At 37.3% G+C, this 25,727-nt stretch overlaps 1 protein-coding gene and 1 long non-coding RNA gene across 4 annotated transcripts in view; one reads left to right on the forward strand and one right to left on the reverse strand.

Moving 5' to 3' along the window:
• Positions 1-3,098: 3,098 nt before the first annotated feature.
• Positions 3,099-25,727, reverse strand: part of syt6a (synaptotagmin VIa) — a 188,316-nt gene continuing 165,687 nt past the window's right edge. For all 3 annotated transcript variants that reach the window (XM_061925077.2, XM_061925059.2, XM_061925068.2), the window contains exons 4-7: positions 21,073-21,193; positions 5,780-5,951; positions 5,535-5,685; positions 3,099-4,241 (exon numbers count right to left, since the gene is read on the reverse strand). In XM_061925077.2, the coding sequence (XP_061781061.1) occupies positions 4,170-4,241; positions 5,535-5,685; positions 5,780-5,951; positions 21,073-21,193 (516 nt within the window). In that variant the 3' untranslated portion in view covers positions 3,099-4,169. The remainder of the gene's footprint in view (positions 4,242-5,534; positions 5,686-5,779; positions 5,952-21,072; positions 21,194-25,727) is intronic.
• Positions 15,246-25,727, forward strand: part of LOC133572251 (uncharacterized) — a 107,494-nt gene continuing 97,012 nt past the window's right edge. The window contains exons 1-2 of the long non-coding RNA XR_009810514.1: positions 15,246-15,333; positions 21,059-21,217. This is a non-coding gene — a long non-coding RNA (uncharacterized lncRNA). The remainder of the gene's footprint in view (positions 15,334-21,058; positions 21,218-25,727) is intronic.

Consider the following 25,727-nt stretch of genomic DNA (forward strand, 5'->3'; position numbering starts at 1 on the left):
TCTCCTCAGTTCCCAAACGTTTACTGAGCGTTGTTAAAAGGAAAGGCCATGTAACACAGTGGTGAACATGCCCTTTCCCAACTACTTTGGCACGTGTTGCAGCCATGAAATTCTAAGTTAATTATTATTTGCAAAAAAATAATAAATATGTTGTCTTTGTAGCATATTCAACTGAATATGGGTTGAAAAGGTTTTGCAAATCATTGTATTCCGTTTATATTTACATCTAACACAATTTCCCAACTCATATGGAAACGAGGTTTGTACTTGCTTTGTGTTTTGAGGGTTCCGTGTGTCTTTCAGACGTCGTTGCTTTTTATGAAGTTGCATGTGTTTAGTGACGTTGCTGCGCCGTCGTGTGCGTACAATTTGGCAATGTCGCTACTTTTTATGTTGGTCGCCGCCATGTTCTGCTGCTACCAAACTGCTCTATTTCGTTCCTTTTTTTTTTTTTTGCACACTTTTTTAGTGCGTCCGTGTGATGTATCAGAAGAGGGATTGTTTCGTTCCCCAAACATCACCGTTGGTTACGCCACACTGTGTAGGCTCAAACATGCGCGCTCTGGTTACCGGGAAAGAAACACAACTGTACATGAAAATATACACGAAAATGTACAAAACGATGGAGAAACCACCAAGGAGGGGAAAAAAACGCCCGGGGAAAGTGACGAGTTGTGCTCATTTATTTATGGGCGTTTCCACCCAACCAGTGCCATTATTAAATGTATAAAAGCAGGATAAAGTTAACTGTACGTGCTCATTTCATCACGCAATTAATGGGATTGCATATTTAATAAGTACAATTTAAAAGATGGATTTAAACTACTTTGAACATTGGAAAAATAGTTATTAGACTTTACCATGAAATATAACCATTGAAAACCTACATGTGTTTTTTTTTTTTTTACATATTCGTGTCACTTCTTGTCCAAAGTATAATTATACTAAAAAAAAAAGTCACAGGTCACATGGTCCACAGGAAGTTGCATCATTCACATCCTCTGCAGGCCATGCGAAACGAAGAAAAGTAAGTTATTTTATGATGTATCATATTTCAACTATGACAGGGGTCGGCAACCCGCGGCTCCGGAGCCGCATGCGGCTCTTTGATCACTCTGATGCGGCTCAGCAGCTTACTTGCTGAACCCCCCAATTGTCCCGTGAGACTTCCGGATTTCAGTGCCTCTCGCAGGAAACTCCCGGGATTAATATTCACCGATTTTCACCCTTACAGCTATAATAAGGGCGTGCCATGATGGTACAACAATTGGCACTCTCTACAATCTGTATTAACAGCGTGCCAGCCCAACACTTGTTATACAATATGCATCTTCTGCTTGAACACGTACGTGACAGCAAGGCATACTTGGTCAACAGCCACACAGGTTACACTGACGGTGGCCATATAAAACAACTTTAACACTCTTACTAATAATGCGCCACACTTTGAACCAAAACCAAACAAGAATGACAAACACATTTCGGGAGAACATCTGCACCTTAACACAACATAAACACAACAGAACAAACACCCAGAATCCCATGCAGCCCTGACTCTTCCGGGCTACATTATACACCCCTGCTACCACCAAACCCCGCCCCCACCCCAACCCTGCTTCCTCACACATCAACCCCCCCGGCCCTTCTGTGCGTCGGTTGAGGTGGGCGGGGTTTGGTAGCGGGGGTGTATAATGCATACTTGCCAACCTTGAGACCGCCGATTTCGGGAGGTGGGGGGTGGGGGCGTGGTCGGGGGTGGGGCAGGCGTGGTTGGGGGCGTGGTTAAGAGGGGAGGAGTATATTGACAGCTAGAATTCACCAAGTGAAGTATTTCATACATTTGTATATATATATACATATATATATATATATATATATATATATATATATATATATACACATACATACATACATACATACATACATACATATGTATATATATATATACACATACATACATACATACATATATATATATATATATATATATACATACATATATATACATATATATATATATATATATATATATGTATATATATGTGTATATATATATATATATATGTGTATATATATGTATGTATATATATATATATATATATATATATATATATATATATATATACATACATATATATACACATATATATATATATACACATATATATACATATATATATATATATATATATATATATATACACACATATATACACATATATATACATATATATATATATATATATATATATATATATATATATCCTGAAAATATGCAAACAAAACTGTGTTTGGATAATTGATACTTCAAACGTGCATAAATAAATATAACATGAATATAACATAACTTGGCTTCTGAGAGCTTCAAAATGTAGTGAATAAAATACTAAAGTTGTTGATAAATAAGCAATTATTTTAATAATTAAATATGGTCATTTTAAATGAATTATTATGATAATTTAAAATTAATTATTTCAAATATGTTTATTTTAATGTAAAATTCTATGGCTGGATGTAATAAGGAGTCAGAAAAAATAAAAATAAAAATACAATTAATTTTGATGTTTTTAGCTAAATATAGTAAAAATGTATTTAGTTTTTTTTTTTTTTTTTAAATTAATAAATATATTTATTTTTAGGTAAGATAAACATAATAATACAATGTATCTCTAGTCTGGATGATTTAGTTCTTGTCACCCTGTTGTCCTCCCGTGGTGAAAAAAGGCTGTCCTCACTCAGGTCCGCATGGAGCTGGAGGGGGCGTGGCCTCCAGCTCCGGCTGAAAATTCGGGAGATTTTCGGGAGAATATTTGTCCCGGGAGGTTTTCGGGAGAGGCGCTGAATTTCGGGAGTCTCCCGGAAAATTCGGGAGGGTTGGCAAGTATGGTATAATGTAGCCAGGAAAGACTGAGGGCTGCATGGGATTCTGGGTATTTGTCCTGTTGTGTTTATGTTGTGTTACTGTGCAGATGTTCTCCCGAAATGTGTTTGTCATTCTTGTTTGGTGTGGGTTCACAGTGTGGCGCATTATTAGTAAGAGTGTTATAGTTTTTTTTTATACCGCCACCGTCAGTGTAACCTGTGTGGTTGTTGACCAAGTATGCCTTGCTGTCACCCTACGTGAGCAAGCGGAAACACCGTACAACGTGTGGCTGATCAGGCATGCTGGTTGTAGTGGGTGCTATATGCTGACAAGCGCCATTCATTTAAAACTCGCATGCCACACCAGCTTTCAAATTCCAAATAAAGGTGTGGGCAGCGTGTCTGAGACCCCTGGTTTATACATGGCACAAAGCAAAAAGAAAACTTTGGTATAGAGTGTAATTTCATTTAAAATTTCAAAAAAAATTTGCGGCTCCCATTGTTTACTATAATTTGTGAAACTGGTCAAAATGGCTCTTTGACTGGTAAAGGTTGCCGACCCCTGAACTATGACAATGCAGCACATTATTTCATTGTTACGTTTTCCTGTTGTACATATTTGTCATTTCTGTTTATTTTATTTTATTTAAAAACTCACTACCTGTTATCTTTGGCTCAGGATCATTGAATTTAAATATGTGTATTGTCAGATTTAGGGTTTCAAAAAAGGAGATAAAGTAAATGGCACTGATTCAGTGTTATGGGTCATAGCCTATTTTTTTTAATTGAATTAAGTTTTTATTAATATTAAGATTGTTTAAATCAATTTAAACAAAACAATTACACATCTTCCATTTTGGCTGCAAAGTCGCTTAGTGCGGGAAAATGAAATATTACATAATAATGTTGATTTAACTGCAAACTCATCATGAAACACAAAAAATTTGTTTTTTTTTACTTTTGTTTTTGTTATACGCAACACTTATTTTATTTTTTGTCTCCTCTGACTTCCTGTTTCAGACGAAGAAATCTCCCGCGGTGACCCCGGACCTTCCCGTCGACAAGGACTATGCGCTCGGTTTAACCTTCTGGAAAGCCAGGAGGGACCGCCCACCGCGATGCCCTCAAACGCCCAAACGTCAGACCTGACCTGCTGAAGGTGGGAGTGGGAGGAAGGAGCCTGGTTGGGGGGGTGAGTACACAGTCAGACAGACAGGAAGTGGAGCAGCAGGAGGCAGGAAACACAGCGGCACTACCGCCGCTTACCCCCACACTGGGTGGCGGGGGGGGGTCTCAGGTGGCGCCTCTCAGGGTGTCGCTGGGGGGCGAGGGGAGGGGCAGGAGCCCTGGCTGTCAAAGCTCGCCGTCCTCGCTTTCCACTGTCACACACACACACACACACACACACACACACACACACACACACACACACACACACACACGTCCATTTTAGTCCGCCATCAATAAGCTAAAGAATTGTGGAAAAATGAAGCCTGGTACACAACACCACCCAAAAAATAAATCAAATAACATTCATTTATTTATGAAATTAATTACCGATTGGTACAGGGCCGCACAAGGAAAAAAAATAAATAAATAAATAAAATAAAATAAAATTTATAAAAATAAATTACATATATATATATAATTTTTTTTTTTTTTGTTGGTTTTTTTTGTCAAAGAAATACAATCATGTGTGCTTACGGAATGCATCCCTGCAGACTGTATTGATCTATATTGATATATAATGTATATATTGTGTTTTTTATGTTGATTTAATAATAAAAATATATACATATATATATATATTTTTTAATTAAAATTAAAAATGAAATATATATATGTATATGTATATATATAATTAATTTTTAATTTTTAATTAAAATAAAAAATTATTTTTATATATATATATATATATATTTATTTTTTTAATTAAAATTAAAAATTATATGTATATATATATCAAATTAATTTAAAAAAAATATATATATATATATATATTTATTTATTTTTTATATTAAAATTAAAAATGATATATATACATAAATTTATTTTTTAATTTTAATTAAAAATTAAAAAAATATATATAGATATAATTTATTTTATTTTAATTAAAAAAAAAAAAAAATATATATATATATATATATATATATATATATATATATATATATATATATATTTATTTTTATTTTTTATTTTTTTTATTAAATCAACATAAAAAACACAATACATACATTATACATCAATATAGATCAATACAGTCTGCAGGGATACATTCCGTAAGCACACATGATTGTATTTCTTTATGACAAAAAAAAATGTGTGTATATATATATATATTTATTTTATTATATATATATATATATATATATATATATATATATATATATATATATATATATATATATATATATATATATATATGTATATTATTTTTATTTTTTATTTATTTATTTATTTTTTCTTGTGCGGCCCTGTACCAATCGGTCCACGGACCAGTACTGTGGACCACTGAGCTATTGTATCCTCCTCATTAAAATGTAATTTTTAAATTAAAAAGTTTAGATGTCTTAAATGACATTTAGTTATTAAAAAGTAACAATTTGCATGTGACTCCCAGTTTTGGGGGGACTTTTAATGCGCCGGCTTTTTAATGTGAGGAATGCGCTCACCTCCTTCTCCGATTTCTTGGACTCCAGCAGGGGGTGCCAGTGTGCGATGGGTTTGCGAGGGTAAGCCAACATTTCGTTCCAGTGGTCCCTGCCCAGACCCTCGGCCTTGCAGCCCACCCGCATCACGCCGATGACCTCGTTGTGACCGACCCTGCGGGAGAAGACCACCTTCGCGTGAAATGACTGCTCTCGAAATATTCCCGAAGAGTTCTGCTAAACGGAGGCCGTTTCGTGTGTTCCCGTACAAGTCGTAGTCCATGACGGAGATGTGCAGGCTGACGTGGTCCATGCTGTCAGGCGGGATGTCGAAGATGATGGCCTCGTTGTAGGTGGGATTCAAAGTGTTCTTCTTGATGCTCGTTTTCTTCTTCTTCAGACGCCGGCCGTCGCATATAAGCGACACTTTCACGTAAGGATCTGGTTGGAAGCAGGAAAGGACAATTCAAAATGTAATAGACATTTTTGATCTACAAAACCAGTCACGTTGTGTAAATGGTAAATAAAAACAGAATACAATAATTAGAAAATCGTTTTCAACTTATATACAAAGACAAGATATTTAACGTTCCAACTGGAAAACTGTTATTTTTTGCAAATATTACCTCATTTGGAATTTGATGCCTGCAACATGTTTCAAAAAAGCTGGCACAAGTGGCAAAAAAGACTGAGGAAAGCGCATCAAACACTTATTCGTGTCATGACGTGGTTTTCGCAACTTACTGCGAGGATTGTTCTCCCGGGATGCAAACTGACTTTTCCGGACCAGGGTAGCAGGTAAGAACATATTTAATAGTGATGGGTCTGACAACACCGATGCATCAGCGCATGCGTCGAGCTTATAGAGCAGGGGTGTCAAACTCAAATACAGAGTGGGCCAAAACTTAAAACTGAACAAAGCCGCGGGCCAAGGTTGAACAAATGAACCTTTTAATAGGGACCCAAACAAGTTTTGCATTGAATATTGAACAAGCAAGGCTTATATAACTTTATAGTGACATGCAAAATCGAGTTTCTAATAAAAATAATAATTAAAAAAATATCAATGGCATATAAAATACAATTTAAATAAAAATGGAATGCCTCTTTTCTATTTGCAGCCTTCTGAGGTAAATATCAACATTAACTTTTTCCACAGGCTAATAAATTTGAAAATAAAATAATGAATAAACCAACCATTCAGGACTTTAAACTGCTCAGTTTGCAACACACTGATCTAATCTGATGTGCCCAAACCAGATACCTGCCATCTTTTCTTAGATGCTAGTTCATTAATGTCTGGGCTCAGGCTTTGAGCTGAGGCAACCTTCATTATCGAACGAAGGTGTTCAACAGTCATTATATCTCGTAGTCCAACCGGACCACAGTCTTGGGGGCGTGCCTTAAATGCACTGCCTTTAACGTACTCTACGAGCTGTCGTCACGTCCGCTTTTCATCCATTCTAACATCGTTCAGACCCAGTCACAAGATATGTGCGGCTTCGGTACACACACACACGGGTGAATGCAACGCATACTTCATCAACAGCGATACAGGTTACACTGAGGGTACCAGTATAAAAAACTTTAACACTGTTACAAATATGCGCCACACTGTGAACCAGCCAATGAGGTCTCAAATTTGCAGTCACGTGACACGTTTTGTTTTTGTTTTTTTTTATACCAGAAGTCGATCCTGAGTTTTAAAGCAAGGAATAATTAGACAACAATATTCTGCACTGAGTTTTTATAAACTTGTTTATTTACTTAGCATTATACTCCAAAAAAAAGTTTCTATGAAATTGTCAGCATAGTTTCATGTAAAAAAAAAATCACAAAATACAAACGCATAGTGATGGGTCCGGCAACACCGATGCATCGGCGCATGCGTCGAGCTCATAGAGCAAAACCCTGTGTCGGTGCGCGTACCGCTTTTAGAAAGTCACGTGACCGATCATGAGCTGTTTTGGTCACGTGACCGATACGCGAACTGTGTCGCACTGACGCCTCCTCTGCGCCCTGTGAGCGTGTCTTTTCTACAGCCGGAGAAATAATAACTAAGAAGAGAAATCGTCTAAAATGTAATACGTCGGAAAAACTTTTTTTATAAAAATGTGTAAAAAAATTAGATTAAAAAAATTCCCAGTCCACAATCATCCACAACACGTTCTCTTAAATTTCCATGTTATGATACATGTTCACATTATTTATTGACTGTATCTAAAAAAGATACAAATATATTTTTATTTAAATGAAGATATGAAATAATCCTAAATGAAATACAATGACTTGTATTTATTTACTAGCAAGCTGGTCTCGCTTTGCTCGACATTTTTAATTCTAAAAGAGACAAAACTCAAATAGAATTTGAAAATCCAAGAAAATATTTGAAAGACTTGGTCTTCACTTGGAATAAGCGGTAGAAAATGGATGGATGGATGGGTCTTCACTTGTTTAAATAAATTCATTTATTTTTTACTTTGCTTCTTATTACTTTTAGAAATACAATTTTAGAGAAAAAATACAACCTTAAAAATGATTTTAGGATTTTTAAACAAATATACCTTTTTACCTTTTAAATTTCTTCCTCTTCTTTCCTGACAATTTAAGTCAATGTTCAAGTAAATTTTTTTATTTTTTATTGTAAAGAATAATAAATATTTTAGCTTCTGGTTTTTCGACGAAGAATATTTGTGAAATATTTCTTCAAACTTACTATGATTAAAATTCAAAAAAAATATTCTGGCAAATCTAGAAATTCTGTAGAATCAAATTTAAATCTTATTTCAAAGTATTTTGAATTTCTTTTAAAATTTTTGTTCTGGAAAATCTAGAAGAAATACTGATTTGTCTTTGTTAGAAATATAGCTTGGTCCAATTTGTTAAATATTCTAACAAAGTGCAGATTGGATTTTAACCCATTTAAAACATGTCATCAAAATTCTAAAATGTATCTTAATCAGGAAAAATTACTAATGATGTTCCATAAATTCTTTTAATTTTTTCAAAAAGATTCAAATAAGCTAGTTTTTCTCTTCTTTTTGTCGGTTGAATTTTGAATTTTAAAGAGTCGAAATTGAAGATAAACTATGTTTCAAAATTTTATTTGAATCTTTTTCGTGTTTTCTCCTCTTTTAAACCGTTCAATTAAGTGTTTTTTTTTCATCATTTATTCTCTACAAAAAACCTTCCGTAAAAGGAAAAAAAAAATGTACGACGGAATGACAGACAGAAATACCCATTTTTTTATATATATAAATTTATTTATTTAGGTATTCTTGTTTAAATCACACTTACGGGTAACTTACAAATGACAATATATTTATTTATTTAAGTGTGTATCAAACTGGTAGCCCTTCGCATTAATCAGTACCCAAGAAGTAGTTTTTGGTTTCAAAAAGGTTGGTGACCCCTGTACTAGGGCATAAAATCAGTGTCAGTTGAGTCGGTCCATAGGTTGCCTGTAGGGATTTTTAATGTCCAGCAGATGTCAGTATTTAGTGACACAGTATCGACACAGTATCAATACAGTTTTGCAATGTTTTCAAAACGCTTCATGACGCCTCATCAACCCATCACTACAAACGCATAAAATTCAGTTACACACATTAAGTGGCGGAAAAAGCTTTCGTAAAAAAAACAAAAAAAACACACATTGACCTCATACACATTCTGGTCTCTGATGCACAAATGAAAATAATCATTTCAAACACATGACATCATCAATCATTGAAGACATGTCCCATTAAATCTAAATTAGGGCTTAAAGCGTGACATTTAAATGTCACATTTCTCAAGCGGTATCAGTGGTGCGACACAAAAAAAATATTAGTCCACAATGGCTTGATATTACATGTCTTGCATATTATTATTAACGAGAAAATTCCCGTACTTTTAAGGTGGCGCCGAGTGTACGAATCCGTGAGTTTTAGGTGTAGCTGTACAAAACGAGCTACAGAGCTAGCCTGAAACGTTAGCACGGGTACATTAAAAATGCTAACACTTAGCATGTGTGCAAACGATGGCATTCTATCACACATATCAAGTAACATAGCTGTAAAGTGTATGGCTGCGCAAGTAGAGGAAAAATAAGGGGGAAAAAGTTAGCATGCTAATATTAGCTTGCTAGCATGCTAACACTTAACGAGTGTCACATACAAAGTTATATGACTCTGGAGTAAACGGTGGCAAAATTTGCTCAAAAAAGTTATCATGCTAACGTTAGCATGCTATCAGTTAGCATGTGTCACATACCAAGTTATATGACCACTAGGTGTGGTGAAATTACCCTCTGCATTTGACCCATCCCTTTGTTCCACCCCCTGGGAAGAAGGGGAGCAGTGAGCAGCAGCGGTGGCCACGCTCGGGAATCATTTTTGGCGATTTAACCCCTAATTCCAACCCTTGATGCGAATGCCAAGCAGGGAGGTAATGGGTACCATTTTTATAGTCTTTGGTATGATTCGGCCGGGGTTTGAACTCACGACCTACCGATCTCAGGGCGGACACTCTACCCACAAGGCCACTAAGCAAAGAAAAACCACTACAGTTAGCTAAAAATATATCAAGTAACATGGCTGTAAAGTGTATGGCTGCGCAAGTAGAGGAAAAATAAGGGGGAAAAAGTTAGCATGCTAATATTAGCTTGCTAGCATGCTAACACTTAACGAGTGTCACATACAAAGTTATAAGACTCTGGAGTAAACGGTGGCAAAATTTGCTCAAAAAAGTTATCATGCTAACGTTAGCATGCTATCAGTTAGCATGTGTCACATACCAAGTTATATGACCACTAGGTGTGGTGAAATTACCCTCTGCATTTGACCCATCCCTTTGTTCCACCCCCTGGGAGGTGAGGGGAGCAGTGAGCATTGAATCATTTTTGGCGATTTAACCCCTAATTCCAACCCTTGATGCGAATGCCAAGCAGGGAGGTAATGGGTACCATTTTTTTAGTCTTTGGTATGATTCGGCCGGGGTTTGAACTCACGACCTACCGATCTCAGGGCGGACACTCTACCCACAAGGCCACTAAGCAAAGAAAAACCACTACAGTTAGCTAAAAATATATCAAGTAACATGGCTGTAAAGTGTATGGCTGCGCAAGTAGAGGAAAAATAAGGGGAAAAAAGTTAGCATGCTAATATTAGCTTGCTAGCATGCTAACACTTAACGAGTTTCACATACAAAGTTATAAGACTCTGGAGTAAACGGTGGCAAAATTTGCTCAAAAAAGTTATCATGCTAACAATAGCATGCTATCAGTTAGCATGTGTCACATACCAAGTTATATGACCACTAGGTGTGGTGAAATTACCCTCTGCATTTGACCCATCCCTTTGTTCCACCCCCTGGGAGGTGAGGGCAGCAGTGAGCAGCAGCGGTGGCCACGCTCGGGAATCATTTTTGGCGATTTAACCCCTAATTCCAACCCTTGATGTGAATGCCAAGCAGGGAGGTAATGAGTACCATTTTTATAGGCTTTGGTATGATTCGGCCGGGGTTTGAACTCACGACCTACCGATCTCAGGGCGGACACTCTACCCACAAGGCCACTAAGCAAAGAAAAACCACTACAGTTAGCTAAAAATATATCAAGTAACATGGCTGTAAAGTGTATGGCTGCGCAAGTAGAGGAAAAATAAGGGGAAAAAAGTTAGCATGCTAATATTAGCTTGCTAGCATGCTAACACTTAACGAGTGTCACATACAAAGTTATAAGACTCTGGAGTAAACGGTGGCAAAATTTGCTCAAAAAAGTTATCATGCTAACGATAGCATGCTATCAGTTACCATGTGTCACATACCAAGTTATATGACCACTAGGTGTGGTGAAATTACCCTCTGCATTTGACCCATCCCTTTGTTCCACCCCCTGGGAGGTGAGGGGAGCAGTGAGCATTGAATCATTTTTGGCGATTTAACCCCTAATTCCAACCCTTGATGCGAATGCCAAGCAGGGAGGTAATGGGTACCATTTTTATAGTCTTTGGTATGACTCGGCCGGGGTTTGAACTCACGACCTACCGATCTCAGGGCGGACACTCTAACCACAAGGCCACTAAGCAAAGAAAAACCACTACAGTTATCTAAAAATATATCAAGTAACATGGCTGTAAGGCGTATGGCTGCGAAAGTAGAGGAAACATAAGGAGAAAAAAAGTTAGCATGCTAATATTAGCTTGCTAGCATGCTAACACATACCAAGTTACATGACTCTGGAGTAAACGGTGACAAACTTGGCTCTAAAAAGTTATCATGCTAATGTTGGCATGCTATCAGTTAACAAGTGTCACATACCAAGTTATATGACTCTAGGGTAAATGGTTGCAAAATTAGCTCAAAAAGCTAGCACTTTAATGATATCATGCTAGCATGCTAACATAAGCATGCTAGCGGTTAGCTCAGGGTGGAGGACAGAGTAAAACAACTTGCACTGAGCCTGGTCTATAAAATCCGCTACACCTCCCTGATACCGAAGTACATGTCAAACTACTTCCTTAACGTAAATGACCGCCATAACCACAACACAAGGGGGAGCTCCACTAACCACGTTAAACCCAGATTCCGATCTAACAAAGGTCTAAACTCATTCTCTTTCTATGCCACATCAATATGGAATGCACTCCCAACAGGTGTAAAAGAAAGTGCATCTCTATCCTCCTTCAAAACCGCACTAAAACAACACCTCCAGTCAACTTCAACCCTTGACTAACACCCTCCCCCCACCACATCCCACCTCCCCGGATTGTAAATAACCAAATGTAAATAATCAAATGTATTTCTAATGTGTGTGTTAAATGTAAATATAAACGGAATACAATGATTTGCAAATTCTTTTCAACCCATGAATGCACTACAAAGACAAGATATTTGATGTTCAAACTCATAAACTTTATTTTTTTTTGCAAATAATAATTAACTTAGAATTTCATGGCTGCAACACGTACCAAAGTAGTTGGGAAAGGTCATGTTCACCACTGTGTTACATCACCTTTCCTTTTAACAACACTCAGTAACGGTTTGGGAACTGAGGAGACACATTTTTGAAGTGGAATTCTTTCCCATTCTTGCTTGATGTACAGCTTAAGTTGTTCAACAGTCCGGGGGTCTCCGTTGTGCTATTTTAGGCTTCATAATGCGCCACACATTTTCAATGGGAGACAGGTCTGGACTACAGGCAGGCCAGTCTAGTACCCGCACTCTTTTACTATGAAGCCACGTTGATGTAACACATGGCTTGGCATTGTCTTGCTGAAATAAGCAGGGGCGTCCATGGTAACGTTGCTTGGATGGCAACATATGTTGCTCCAAAACCTGTATGTACCTTTCAGCATTAATGGTGCCTTCACAGATGTGTAAGTTACCCATGTCTTGGGCACTAATACACCCCCATACCATCACACATGCTGGCTTTTCCACTTTGCGCCTATAACAATCCGGATGGTTCTTTTCCTCTTTGGTCCGGAGGACACGACGTCCACAGTTTTCAAAAACAATTTGAAATGTGGACTCGTCAGACCACAGAACACTTTTCCACTTTGTATCAGTCCATCTTAGATGAGCTCGGGCCCAGCGAAGCCGACTGCGTTTTTGGGTGTTGTTGATAAACGGTTTTCCCCTTGCATAGGAGAGTTTTAACTTGCACTTACAGATGTAGCGACCAACTGTAGTTACTGACAGTGGGTTTCTGAAGTGTTCCTGAGCCCATGTGGTGATATCCTTTACACACTGATGTCGCTTGTTGATGCAGTACAGCCTGAGGGATGGAAGGTCACGGGCTTAGCTGCTTACGTGCAGTGATTTCTCCAGATTCTCTGAACCCTTTGATGATATTACGGACCGTAGATGGTGAAATCCCTAAATTCCTTGCAATAGCTGGTTGAGAAAGGTTTTTCCTAAACTGTTCAACAATTTGCTCACGCATTTGTTGACAAAGTGGTGACCCTCGCCCCGTCCTTGTTTGTGAATGACTGAGCATTTCATGGAATCTACTTTTATACCCAATCATGGCACCCACCTGTTCCCAATTTGCCTGTTCACCTGTGGGATGTTCCAAATAAGTGTTTGATGAGCATTCCTCAACTTTATCAGTATTTATTGCCACCTTTCCCAACTTCTTTGTCACGTGTTGCTGCCATCAAATTCTAAAGTTAATGATTATTTTCAAAAAAAAAGAAAAAAGTTTATCAGTTTGAACATCAAATATATTGTCTTTGTAGCATATTCAACTGAATATGGGTTGAAAATGATTTGCAAATCATTGTATTCCGTTTATATTTACATCTAACACAATTTCCCAACTCATATGGAAACGGGGTTTGTATATGTTATAGTTATTTGAATGACTCTTACCATAATATGTTACGTTAACATGCCAGGCACGTTCTCAGTTGGTTATTTATGCCTCATATAACGTACACTTATTAGGCCTGTTGTTCACTATTCTTTATTTATTTTAAATTGCCTTTCAAATGTCTATTCTTGGTGTTGGGTTTTATCAAATAAATGTCCCCAAAAAATACGACTTATACTCCAGTGCGACTTATATATGTTTTTCCCCTTCTTTATTATGCATTTTCGGCAGGTGCGACTTATACTCCGGTGCGACTTATACTCAGAAAAATACGGTATATATTTGTACCATGAATTGATTACGTGGACCCCGACTTAAACAAGTTGAAAAACGTATTCGGGTGTTACCATTTAGTGGTCAATTCTACGGAATATGTACTGAACTGTGCAATCTACTAATAAAAGTTTTAATCAATCAATTAATATTTCACATACCAAGTAATAAGTATAATAAAAAGTAAGTTATCTTCTTCCCACTCCCTTTCAGGCAAACTATATACATACTATACATTACCTTTTGCACTATATTAATTTATATTATTATATGTTGTCAGCTTTGTACTTTTTTTAAAAATTATTATTAGTATTTTTGTATGTCATTGCCTGAAATAAATAAATAAATGAAATGAAAAAAAAAAGAAAACATATGACTAAGTCGTATGGCTGCGGAATTCGAGAAAAAAAGTGTAAAATTAGCAAAAAATAGTTAGCATTTTAATGTTAGCGTGCTAGCATATTATTATTATTATTATTATTAACTAATAAGGTCATGTGCTTATGTGATCGGACAGTACAGACACAAAAACACGCAATTTAAGGGACATTTTGATATAGACTTAACTCATTCAAGGCTCTTAAACAGTCAATAAAAAAATGTAATGTGAAATATTGACATATTACACTTAATGTCAAAATAGTTCAAATACAGTAAAGATGTGTGTTTTGATCGAACTGTCATGTACACGGTGATCGATTAGTGGTGCCTGCAAAGGCCAGCAGCAGGAGCTGTGCCGCCATGGAAGCGTCTTGATTTGTCTTCTTCGGGTACGCTACGAATCTAAATAATGTTTCGACATCGAAGAGGACTTGCTGTGTTGTTTTTACATAAACGCCAACAACATATTCTGAACGTATTCTGAACTGTTTCTAGCGCCATTTTAAATGTCCTAATTTGTTGAACAAACGGCGCATGCGTGTGTTTTGATGACGTCATAATGGTGCGAGTCGGAGCTGTGATTTGACTAAATATTGCCCATTGTTGTTACTTTTGTGGGGTAAAACTGAAAATAACATGCCTGAAGAAGTATTGACATATTCAAAGTCATGTAAAAATAGTTCAAAGACAGTAAAAATGCGTGTTTTGATCGAGCTCTCGTGTACCTGGTGATCGATTAGTGATGCCTGCAGAGGCCAGCAGCAGTAGGAGCGGCGCCGCCGTGGAAGAAACGTCCTTATTTGTCTTCTTCGGGTACGCTACGAATCTAAATGATGTTCGACAACGAAGATAACTTGCTGTGTTGTTTTACATGAACGCTAACAACACTCAGGACGTATTTTGAGTTGTTTCAAGCGCTATTTAAATGTCCTAATATGTCGCCTGCTTAACTCGCCGACGTTGAAAAAAAGGCGCATGCGTGGGTTTTGATGACGTCATAATGGGGACTGAATGTTGCCCATTGTTACTTTTGTGGGGTAAAACTGAAAAGAACACGTCTGAAGAAGTGTGAAGTGATTCTTTTATATAGATTTGAGATTACGATGTGTAGATATTTGAATGTCAAAGTCATGTTTATGACACATGTTTATTGTGAGAATGCTGCAAAAAAAAAATTTAAACTTCTCTTTCTTCTTCTCCAGATTTTGGTGCTCTCTACCTTCCACATTTTTCACCCGATTCAAAGCGTTCCAACTTCAAACTGTTCAGCCTATTCGGGAATCGCGGGCTTTCCCTTGACAAATTCCAAAAATTCCCAGAATTCCAGGTTTTCCGGCGCATTTTTCCCATTCAAAATGAATTGGCCATTTTTCAAACTTCCACATTTTTCAACCGATTCAAACCGTTCCACCTTCAACACATTCCGCCATCCTGGACATTCAAACGACCTTTTTTTCCATGTTCAAAAAAATTCCAGTATTTTCCAGAATTCCTGGGTTTTCCAAAGCCCCTTTTCCACCCTTTTTTCTGGCGACTACACCTTCCACATTTTTCAACCATTCACACAAAAGGGTTGTTTCTTTCTGTTATTGATATTCTCGTTCCTACATTATGTATCAATATATATCAATACAGTCTGCAAGGGATACAGTCCGTAAGCACACATGATTGTGCGTGCTCCTGGTCCACTAATAGTACTAACCCATACTTGCCAACCCTCCCGGATTTTCCGGGACACTCCCGAAATTCAGCGCCTCTCCCGAAAACCACCCGGGACAAATTTTCTCCCGAAAATCTCCCGAAATTCAAATTTTGTCCGCTAACCCACAATATAAACAGCGTACCCGCCCAATCACGTTACAACTGTAGAATGATGGAGGGCGAGTTCTTGGTTTCTTATGTGGGTTTATTGTTTCATTAACGTCCTCCCAGCGCGGCAACAACACACAACAACAGCAGTCACGTTTTTGTCTACCGTAAATCAGTTCGTCTGCCGTAAACAGCAATGTTGTGACACTCTTAAACAGGACAATACTGCCATCTAGTGCATTTGATGAAAGCACTTTTGTGCGTGCCACACAGCAATGCATCATCAGAGAGGGTATTCAGCATGGTTCGAAAAATATGGATGGACAATTCAACCCTTAACTCAACAACGAGTAGATGAGTGTTATGTGTGTGTATATGTGTAAATAAACGAACACTGAAATTCAAGTATTTATTTTATATATATATATATATATATGTATATATATATATATAATAAAAGAAATATACATTTATAGCTAGAATTCACTGAAAGTCAAGTATTTCTTATATATATATATATATATAATAAAATAAATATATATTTATAGCTAGAATTCACTGAAAGTCAAGTATTTCTTATATATATATATATATATATATATATATATATATATATATACATATATGTATATGTATATACATATATGTATATATATATATATGAAATACTTGACTTAGTATTTCGTCAAGTATTTCTTATATATATATATATATATATATATATATATATATATATATATATATATATATATATATATATATATATATATATATATAAGAAATACTTGACTTTCAGTGAATTCTAGCTGTAAATATACTCCTCCCCTCTTAACCACGCCCCCCGCCCCCGCCCCCCACCTCCCGAAATCGGAGGTGTCAAGGTTGGCAAGTATGTACTAACCTAACTCATTTTCATTAATTACCGGTACTAGTTTATATGTAACTGTTTTTATATTGTTTTACCTTCTTTTTTATTCAAGAAAATGTTTTTAATTTATTTATCTTATTTTATTTTATTTTTATTTTTTAAAAAGGACCTTATCTTCACCATACCTGGTTGTCCAAATTAGGCATAATAATGTGTTAATTCCACGACTGAATACCGGTATATCGGTATCGGTTGATATCGGTAATTAAGAGTTGGACAATATCAGAATATCTGATTTCGGCAAAAAAGCCATTATCGGACATCCCTAATTTTAGCCGTTCTTTTGTCAAAACATTCCTCTTAATTAGGACAAAAAAACAAAGTTTTTTGAACTGGAAAAATTCCTGGTTTTCCCTAAATTCCAGGAATTCCGTAATACCATTTCTCAATTCAACATGTTATACTACTTCAACATTTCTTGACCGATTTGAAAAATTCCAACACCAACCAGTGCATTCAAGTTTTATATCATTTTCAAAAAAATTCCCGCTTTTACCGTCATACCATTTCTCAATTGAAAAACTGTCACTACTTCAACATTTCTTGACCGATTTAAACAATTCCAACACCAACCAATTCAGTTAATTCAGGACATTCATGCTCCTAATCATTTTCGATAAAATCCCGCTTTTCCCCAAATTTCCAGGAAGTTCCCATTGAAATGAATGGGACATTTTTCCAAATTGCAAAATTCCCACATTTTCCAACCCATTCAACACATTCCACTCATCCTGGACATTCAAACGAACACTTTCCCAAGTTCCAAACCAAATTCCGGTTTTCCTGGAAATTCAAACTCTTCAACATTCAAACCATTCCAACTATTCGTACATTTATACTACATTCTGTCAGCATTTCAGTTCAACTTCAGCATTCAGACCATTCAAGTTATTTACCATTTTCAATATAACCCATGAATTGATTAACGTGGACCCCGACTTAAACAAGTTGAAAAATGTACTCGGGTGTTACCATTTAGTGGTCAATTGTACGGAATATGTACTGTACTGTGCAATCTACTAATAAAAGTTTCAATTAATCAATCAAAGTCATGTTCATGACACATGTTTATTGTGTGAATGTTTTTTAAACTTATTTTTCTTCTTCTCCAGATTTTGCACCCGATTCAAACCGTTCCAACTTCAAACTGTTCAGCCTATTCGGGAATCGCAGGCTTTCCCTTGACAAATTCCAAAAATTCCCAGATTTCCCAGAATTCCAGTTTTTCCGGGACATTTTTCCCATTCAAAATGAATTGGCCAATTTTTTGCCAAACTACCACCATTTCCACATTTTTCAACCGATTCAAACCGTTCCAACTTCAAACTGTTCAGCCTATTCGGGAATCGCAGGCTTTCCCTTGACAAATTCCCAGATTTCCCAGAATTCCAGTTTTTCCGGGACATTTTCCCATTCAAAATGAATTGGCCAGTTTTTTTGCCAAACTACCACCATTTCCACATTTTTCAACCGATTCAAACCGTTCCACCTTCAACACATTCCACCATCCTGGACATTCAAACTACCTTTTTTTCCAAGTTCCAAAAAATTCCAGGATTTTCCAGAATTCCTGGTTTTTCCAAAGCCCTTTTTCCACCCGTTTTTCTGGCGACTACACCTTCCACATTTTTCAACGCATTTTAACCGTTCCTTTGTCAAAACATTCCTCTTAAATAGGACAAAAAACAACTGGAAAAATTCCCTATTTTCCCTAAATTCCAGGAATTTTGTAATACCATTTCTCAATTCAACATGTTACTACTTCATTATTTCTTGATCGATTTGAAAAATTCCAACACCAACCATTCAAGTTAGTTACCATTTTCAAAATAATTCCCGCTTTACCCGAAATTCCCAATTTTGGGGGAAATTCCCATTGAAATCAATGGGACATTCTTCAAAGTTCCACCAATACCAAATGTTTTATCTGATTCGAACTGTTCGAACTTCAAAATATTCAGCCTGTTCAGGAATTGTGTGCTCTGCTTCAACGATTAGTCATTTTGAAAACTTAGAGTTTCATTACTTCCACAATTCTCCAAAATCATGGAAAAATTATTCAATAGTCGATTAGATTTATTTATTAACAAAAGTGGGACGCTTGTGGAGAACCAATATGGATTCCGAGCAAATATCTCAACATCAATAGCATTAACCAAAATAACAGAGGAAATTACCAATGCAATAGATGGTAAAGAAAGCATTTGACACAATTAATCATGATATTTTAATACGAAAATTAGAACGATATGGCATCAGAGGTTTGGTATTGAATTGGGTAAGAAGTTATTTAACCAACAGGAAGCAATATGTGAAGATGGGTGAAAATATGTCAACACGGCTAGATATATCCTGTGGTGTACCCCAGGGATCAATACTGGGACCAAGATTGTTCAATCTTTATATAAACGACATTTGTAAGGTTACGAAGGACTTAAAGTTGGTTTTATTTGCGGACGACACAACTGCTTTCTGTTCAGGAGAGAGCACACAGAAGATAATACAAATAATAACAGAATAAATGAACAAATTAAAAAGATGGTTTGACAAAAACAGACTATCTTTGAATCTCAGTAAAGCTAAAATAATGCTATTTGGTAATAGTAGAAAAGAGCATCATACACAAATACAAATAGACGGAGTAGACATAGAAAGGGTAAAAGAAACTAGATTTTGGGGAGTATTAATAGATGATCAAATGAACTGGAAATCTCATATACAAAACATACAACATAAGGTGGCAAAAAACATCTCAATAATGAATAAAGCAAAATATGTCCTGGGCCAAAAATCACTACATATTCTTTATTGCTCGCTAGTGTTACCATATCTGAGTTATTGTGCAGAAATATGGGGAAATAACTACAAATGTGCGCTACATTCGCTAACCGTGTTACAAAAAAGATCAGTTAGAATAATACATAATGTTGGATATAGAGAACATACAAACCCTTTATTTATTAAGTCAAAAATATTAAAGGTCGGTGATTTGGTAAAATTGCAAACAGCTAAAATGATGTACAAAGCAAACTATAACCTGCTACCAAAGAATGTACAACAATTCTTCTCAACTAAAGAGGAGAAATATAACCTTAGAGGAAAAAATAATTTAAAACATTTATATGCACGTACAACACTTAAAACTTTTAGCATATCAGTATGTGGAATTAAATTATGGAATGGATTAAGTAAAGAAGTTAAAAATTGTACTGATATGATCCAGTTTAAGAGGTTGTTCAAAATAATAGTGCTTACAGAGTACAAAGAAGAAGAATTATGAGAAATACTTTCAACCTTATTGAAAGTAAGATATTCTTCATCTCAGTATGTTAATAATGACTGAATTAATTAATTAATTACATATTACAAAACTGTTGTATACTAATTCATAGATGTTATTTTATTATATATAAAGGTCAGTAAATGATTCTATATCTTTGTAAACGCTTTGAAGTGGGAAAGGGGTAGGATTAAATAAGCTTTGCTTCTTCCTACTCCTTTTTGGGCATGATGTAAAATGAAATGATATGAAATTGTGTGATGTATTATGATGTAAGTGTGTTCATGTTCGAAATAAACTAAAATAAAAAAGAAGTTCAGCTTCAGCATTGGAGCATTCACATGCAATTCCTTCAGGTATTGCTTCATCTAGTTACACTGTGATATAGTAGAAGGCCACTGTTGGTGAATTCAGAGTATAATTGTCATGAGAGTTCAGATGGATGTACATATATTTGTGAATATTATACATTCATATACTGTGTGTTTATATATATATATATTTTTTTTTTTTTTTCCCAGGGTCGAAGACACACCTGAGTACCCAGTGATGTCCATGGCCTTCAGGTTCCTGCACTTGATGACCGTCAGTGTGAGTCTGCCAGCAGTGGGGAGGTAGCAGAGTGAGAACATGATCTCACCGAGGTCCACGCTCTCCTGGGGACGCACAACAAGACACAGGTGAGCAGGTGTCCATATAAAGCGGGCCTGGGCAATTATTTTGACCCCAAATTTAGAGAAAAACATGTGTCTGGGGGGATAGTATATCTGATTTTTAGGAACACTAATACAAAACCTCACAATAATGTCTGATCGAATGCTAAAAACGTTATGACGTTATTTTTTTTACTGAATGAGACACCCAGAATGTACAAACCCCGTTTCCATATGAGTTGGGAAATTATGTTAGATGTAAATATAAACGGAATACAATGATTTGCAAATCATTTTCAACCCATATTCAGTTGAATATGCTACAAAGACAACATATTTGATGTTCAAACTGATAAATATTGGTTTTTTTTTGCAAATAATCATTAACTTTAGAATTTGATGGCAGCAACACGTGACAAAGAAGTTGGGAAAGGTGGCAATAAATACTGATAAAGTTGAGGAATGCTCATCAAACACTTATTTGGAACATCCCACAGGTGAACAGGCACATTGGGAACAGGTGGGTGCCATGATTGGGTATAAAAGTAGATTCCATGAAATGCTCAGTCATTCACAAACAAGGATGGGGCGAGGGTCACCACTTTGTCAACAAATGCGTGAGCAAATTGTTGAACAGTTTAAGAAAAACCTTGTCGATAGTCAGTCACCGAGCGAGCTGGCTTGTTAGCCACGGCTGCAGCACCGGCAACAACACACTCTTGTTGTTATGCTCCGCTGGCGGCGTTTTGATGAGGTCATCAAGCGTCGCCAGTAAACCTCTCATGCTGCAGTCGTGCTGCAACTCCTGTGTTGTGTGTGGGGGAGGGGCTTCTGACTGGGAGACGCAACTGCTCTGTATTTCTCCCTACGTCCGTGTACCGCTCCGTACTGCGGCATTTTAAAAAGTCATGAATTTTACTTTTTGAAACCGATACCGATAATTTCCGATATTACATTTTAAAGCATTTATCGGCCGATATTATCGGACATCTCTACTTTGTATAGTTCAAGACTTACGGTCATTTGAAAACATCACTGCACATCATAATGGCAGCTACAGTTTCTATTTTAAAGATCTAAAAAAAAGGACATTTTGGGACAGCATGGTGGCCAGCTATTAAGTCGTCTGTTCCATCGCAAAATTCCACAGTATTCTGGACATCTGTGTTGGTGAATCTTTTGCAATTTGTTCAATGAACAATAGAGACAGCAAAGAAGAAAGCTGTAGGTGGGAAGCGGTGTATTGCGGCCGACTTTAGCAACACAAACACGGCCGGTGTTTCATTGTTTACATTACCGAAAGATGACAGTCAATCTTTACCATTGGCCTGTGGAGAACTGGGACAACAGAGACTCTTACCAGGAGGACTTTGAGTTGGATACGCAGACGCGGTACCGTGAGTACACTTCCAAACATTTGATCGCTTGCCCGTACATGCGTGCCGCTATGTGCATGTCACGTAAATAATTCAATGTATACACCCTGATGATTATCTTGTGTGATGACTGTATTATGATGATAGTATATATCTGTATCATGAATCAATTTATTAAGTGGACCCCGACTTAAACAAGTTGAAAAACTTATTCGGGTGTTACCATTTAGTGGTCAATTGTATGGAATATGTACTTCACGGTGCAACCTACTAATAAAAGTCTCAAAAAGTGTCACGTACGTAACTTTGGGGAAATATATGTGCTGTATGAACTTTGGGGAGGTGAACGGTACTTTGGGCTGTGGGATTGAGTGTGTTGTGCAGGTGTTTGAGTTGTATTGGCGGGTTATATGATCGGGAGGGGGGAGGTGTTTGTTATGCGGGATTAATTTGTTGCATATTAAATATAAGCCTGGTTGTGTTGTGGCTAATAGAGTATATACAGGTAAAAGCCAGTAAATTAGAATATTTTGAAAAACTTGATTTATTTCAGTAATTGCATTCAAAAGGTGTAACTTGTACATTATATGTATTCATTGCACACAGACTGATGCATTCAAATGTTTATTTCATTTAATTTTGATGATTTGAAGTGGCAACAAATGAAAATCCAAAATTCCGTGTGTCACAAAATTAGAATATTACTTAAGGCTAATACAAAAAAGGGATTTTTAGAAATGTTGGCCAACTGAAAAGTATGAAAATGAAAAATATGAGCATGTACAATACTCAATACTTGGTTGGAGCTCCTTTTGCCTCAATTACTGCGTTAATGCGGCGTGGCATGGAGTCGATGAGTTTCTGGCACTGCTCAGGTGTTATGAGAGCCCAGGTTGCTCTGATAGTGGCCTTCAACTCTTCTGCGTTTTTGGGTCTGGCATTCTGCATCTTCCTTTTCACAATACCCCACAGATTTTCTATGGGGCTAAGGTCAGGGGAGTTGGCGGGCCAATTTAGAACAGAAATACCATGGTCCGTAAACCAGGCACGGGTAGATTTTGCGCTGTGTGCAGGCGCCAAGTCCTGTTGGAACTTGAAATCTCCATCTCCATAGAGCAGGTCAGCAGCAGGAAGCATGAAGTGCTCTAAAACTTGCTGGTAGACGGCTGCGTTGACCCTGGATCTCAGGAAACAGAGTGGACCGACACCAGCAGATGACATGGCACCCCAAACCATCACTGATGGTGGAAACTTTACACTAGACTTCAGGCAACGTGGATCCTGTGCCTCTCCTGTCTTCCTCCAGACTCTGGGACCTCGATTTCCAAAGGAAATGCAAAATTTGCATGGTTGGGTGATGGTTTGGGGTGCCATGTCATCTGCTGGTGTCGGTCCACTCTGTAACAGAGTGGACCGACACCAGCAGATGATGGGTGATGGTTTGGGGTGCCATGTCATCTGCTGGTGTCGGTCCACTCTGTTACCCAACCATGCAAATTTTGCATTTCCTTTGGAAATCGAGGTCCCAGAGTCTGGAGGAAGACAGGAGAGGCACAGGATCCACGTTGCCTGAAGTCTAGTGTAAAGTTTCCACCATCAGTGATGGTTTGGGGTGCCATGTCATCTGCTGGTGTCGGTCCACTCTGTTTCCTGAGATCCAGGGTCAACGCAGCCGTCTACCAGCAAGTTTTAGAGCACTTCATGCTTCCTGCTGCTGACCTGCTCTATGGAGATGGAGATTTCAAGTTCCAACAGGACTTGGCGCCTGCACACAGCGCAAAATCTACCCGTGCCTGGTTTACGGACCATGGTATTTCTGTTCTAAATTGGCCCGCCAACTCCCCTGACCTTAGCCCCATAGAAAATCTGTGGGGTATTGTGAAAAGGAAGATGCAGAATGCCAGACCCAAAAACGCAGAAGAGTTGAAGGCCACTATCAGAGCAACCTGGGCTCTCATAACACCTGAGCAGTGCCAGAAACTCATCGACTCCATGCCACGCCGCATTAACGCAGTAATTGAGGCAAAAGGAGCTCCAACCAAGTATTGAGTATTGTACATGCTCATATTTTTCATTTTCATACTTTTCAGTTGGCCAACATTTCTAAAAATCCCTTTTTTGTATTAGCCTTAAGTAATATTCTAATTTTGTGACACACGGAATTTTGGATTTTCATTTGTTGCCACTTCAAATCATCAAAATTAAATGAAATAAACATTTGAATGCATCAGTCTGTGTGCAATGAATAAATATAATGTACAAGTTACACCTTTTGAATGCAATTACTGAAATAAATCAAGTTTTTCAAAATATTCTAATTTACTGGCTTTTACCTGTATATGTCTTGTGTTTATTTACTGTTTTAGTCATTCCCAGCTGAATATCAGGTCCCACCCGCCTCTCACAGCATCTTCCCTATCTGAATCGCTCCCACTGCCCTCTAGTCCTTCACTCTCACTTTCCTCATCCACGAATCTTTCATCCTCGCTCAAATTAATGGGGAAATCGTCGCTTTCTCGGTCCGAATCGCTCTCGCTGCTGGTTACCATGATTGTAAACAATGTGCAGATGTGAGGAGCTCCACAACCTGTGACGTCACGCTACTCGTCTGCTACTTCCGGTAAAGGCGAGGCTTTTTTATCAGCGAACTTTATCGTCGATGTTCTCTACTAAATCCTTTCAGCAAAAATATGGCAATATCGCGAAATGATCAAGTATGACACATAGAATGGACCTGCTATCCCCGTTTAAATAAGAAAATCGCATTTCAGTAGGCCTTTAAAGCATAATGAATCTGGTTTTGAGTCATAAAGAAGTTTCTCAAGGGCAAAAAATATGACTAAAGTGGTTAAGCTGTCATTTTATTTTCGCTCTAATTTTACTGACAGTTTATCTAAGAAACTTTTTATTTATTATTAATTGATTGATTTATTTTAGTGAGGGTTGGACTCCGCCAAGGCTGCCCTTTGTCACCGATTCTGTTCATAACTTTTATGGACAGAATTTCTAGGTGCAGTCAAGGCGTTGAGGGGATCTGGTTTGGTGGCTGCAGGATTAGGTCTCTGCTTTTTGCAGATGATGTGGTCCTGATGGCTTCATCTGGCCAGGATCTTCAGCTCTCGCTGGATCGGTTCGCAGCCGAGTGTGAAGCGACTGGGATG

This window comes from Nerophis lumbriciformis, linkage group LG01 (genome assembly GCF_033978685.3).
Source record: "Nerophis lumbriciformis linkage group LG01, RoL_Nlum_v2.1, whole genome shotgun sequence".
NCBI lineage: Eukaryota > Metazoa > Chordata > Actinopteri > Syngnathiformes > Syngnathidae > Nerophis > Nerophis lumbriciformis.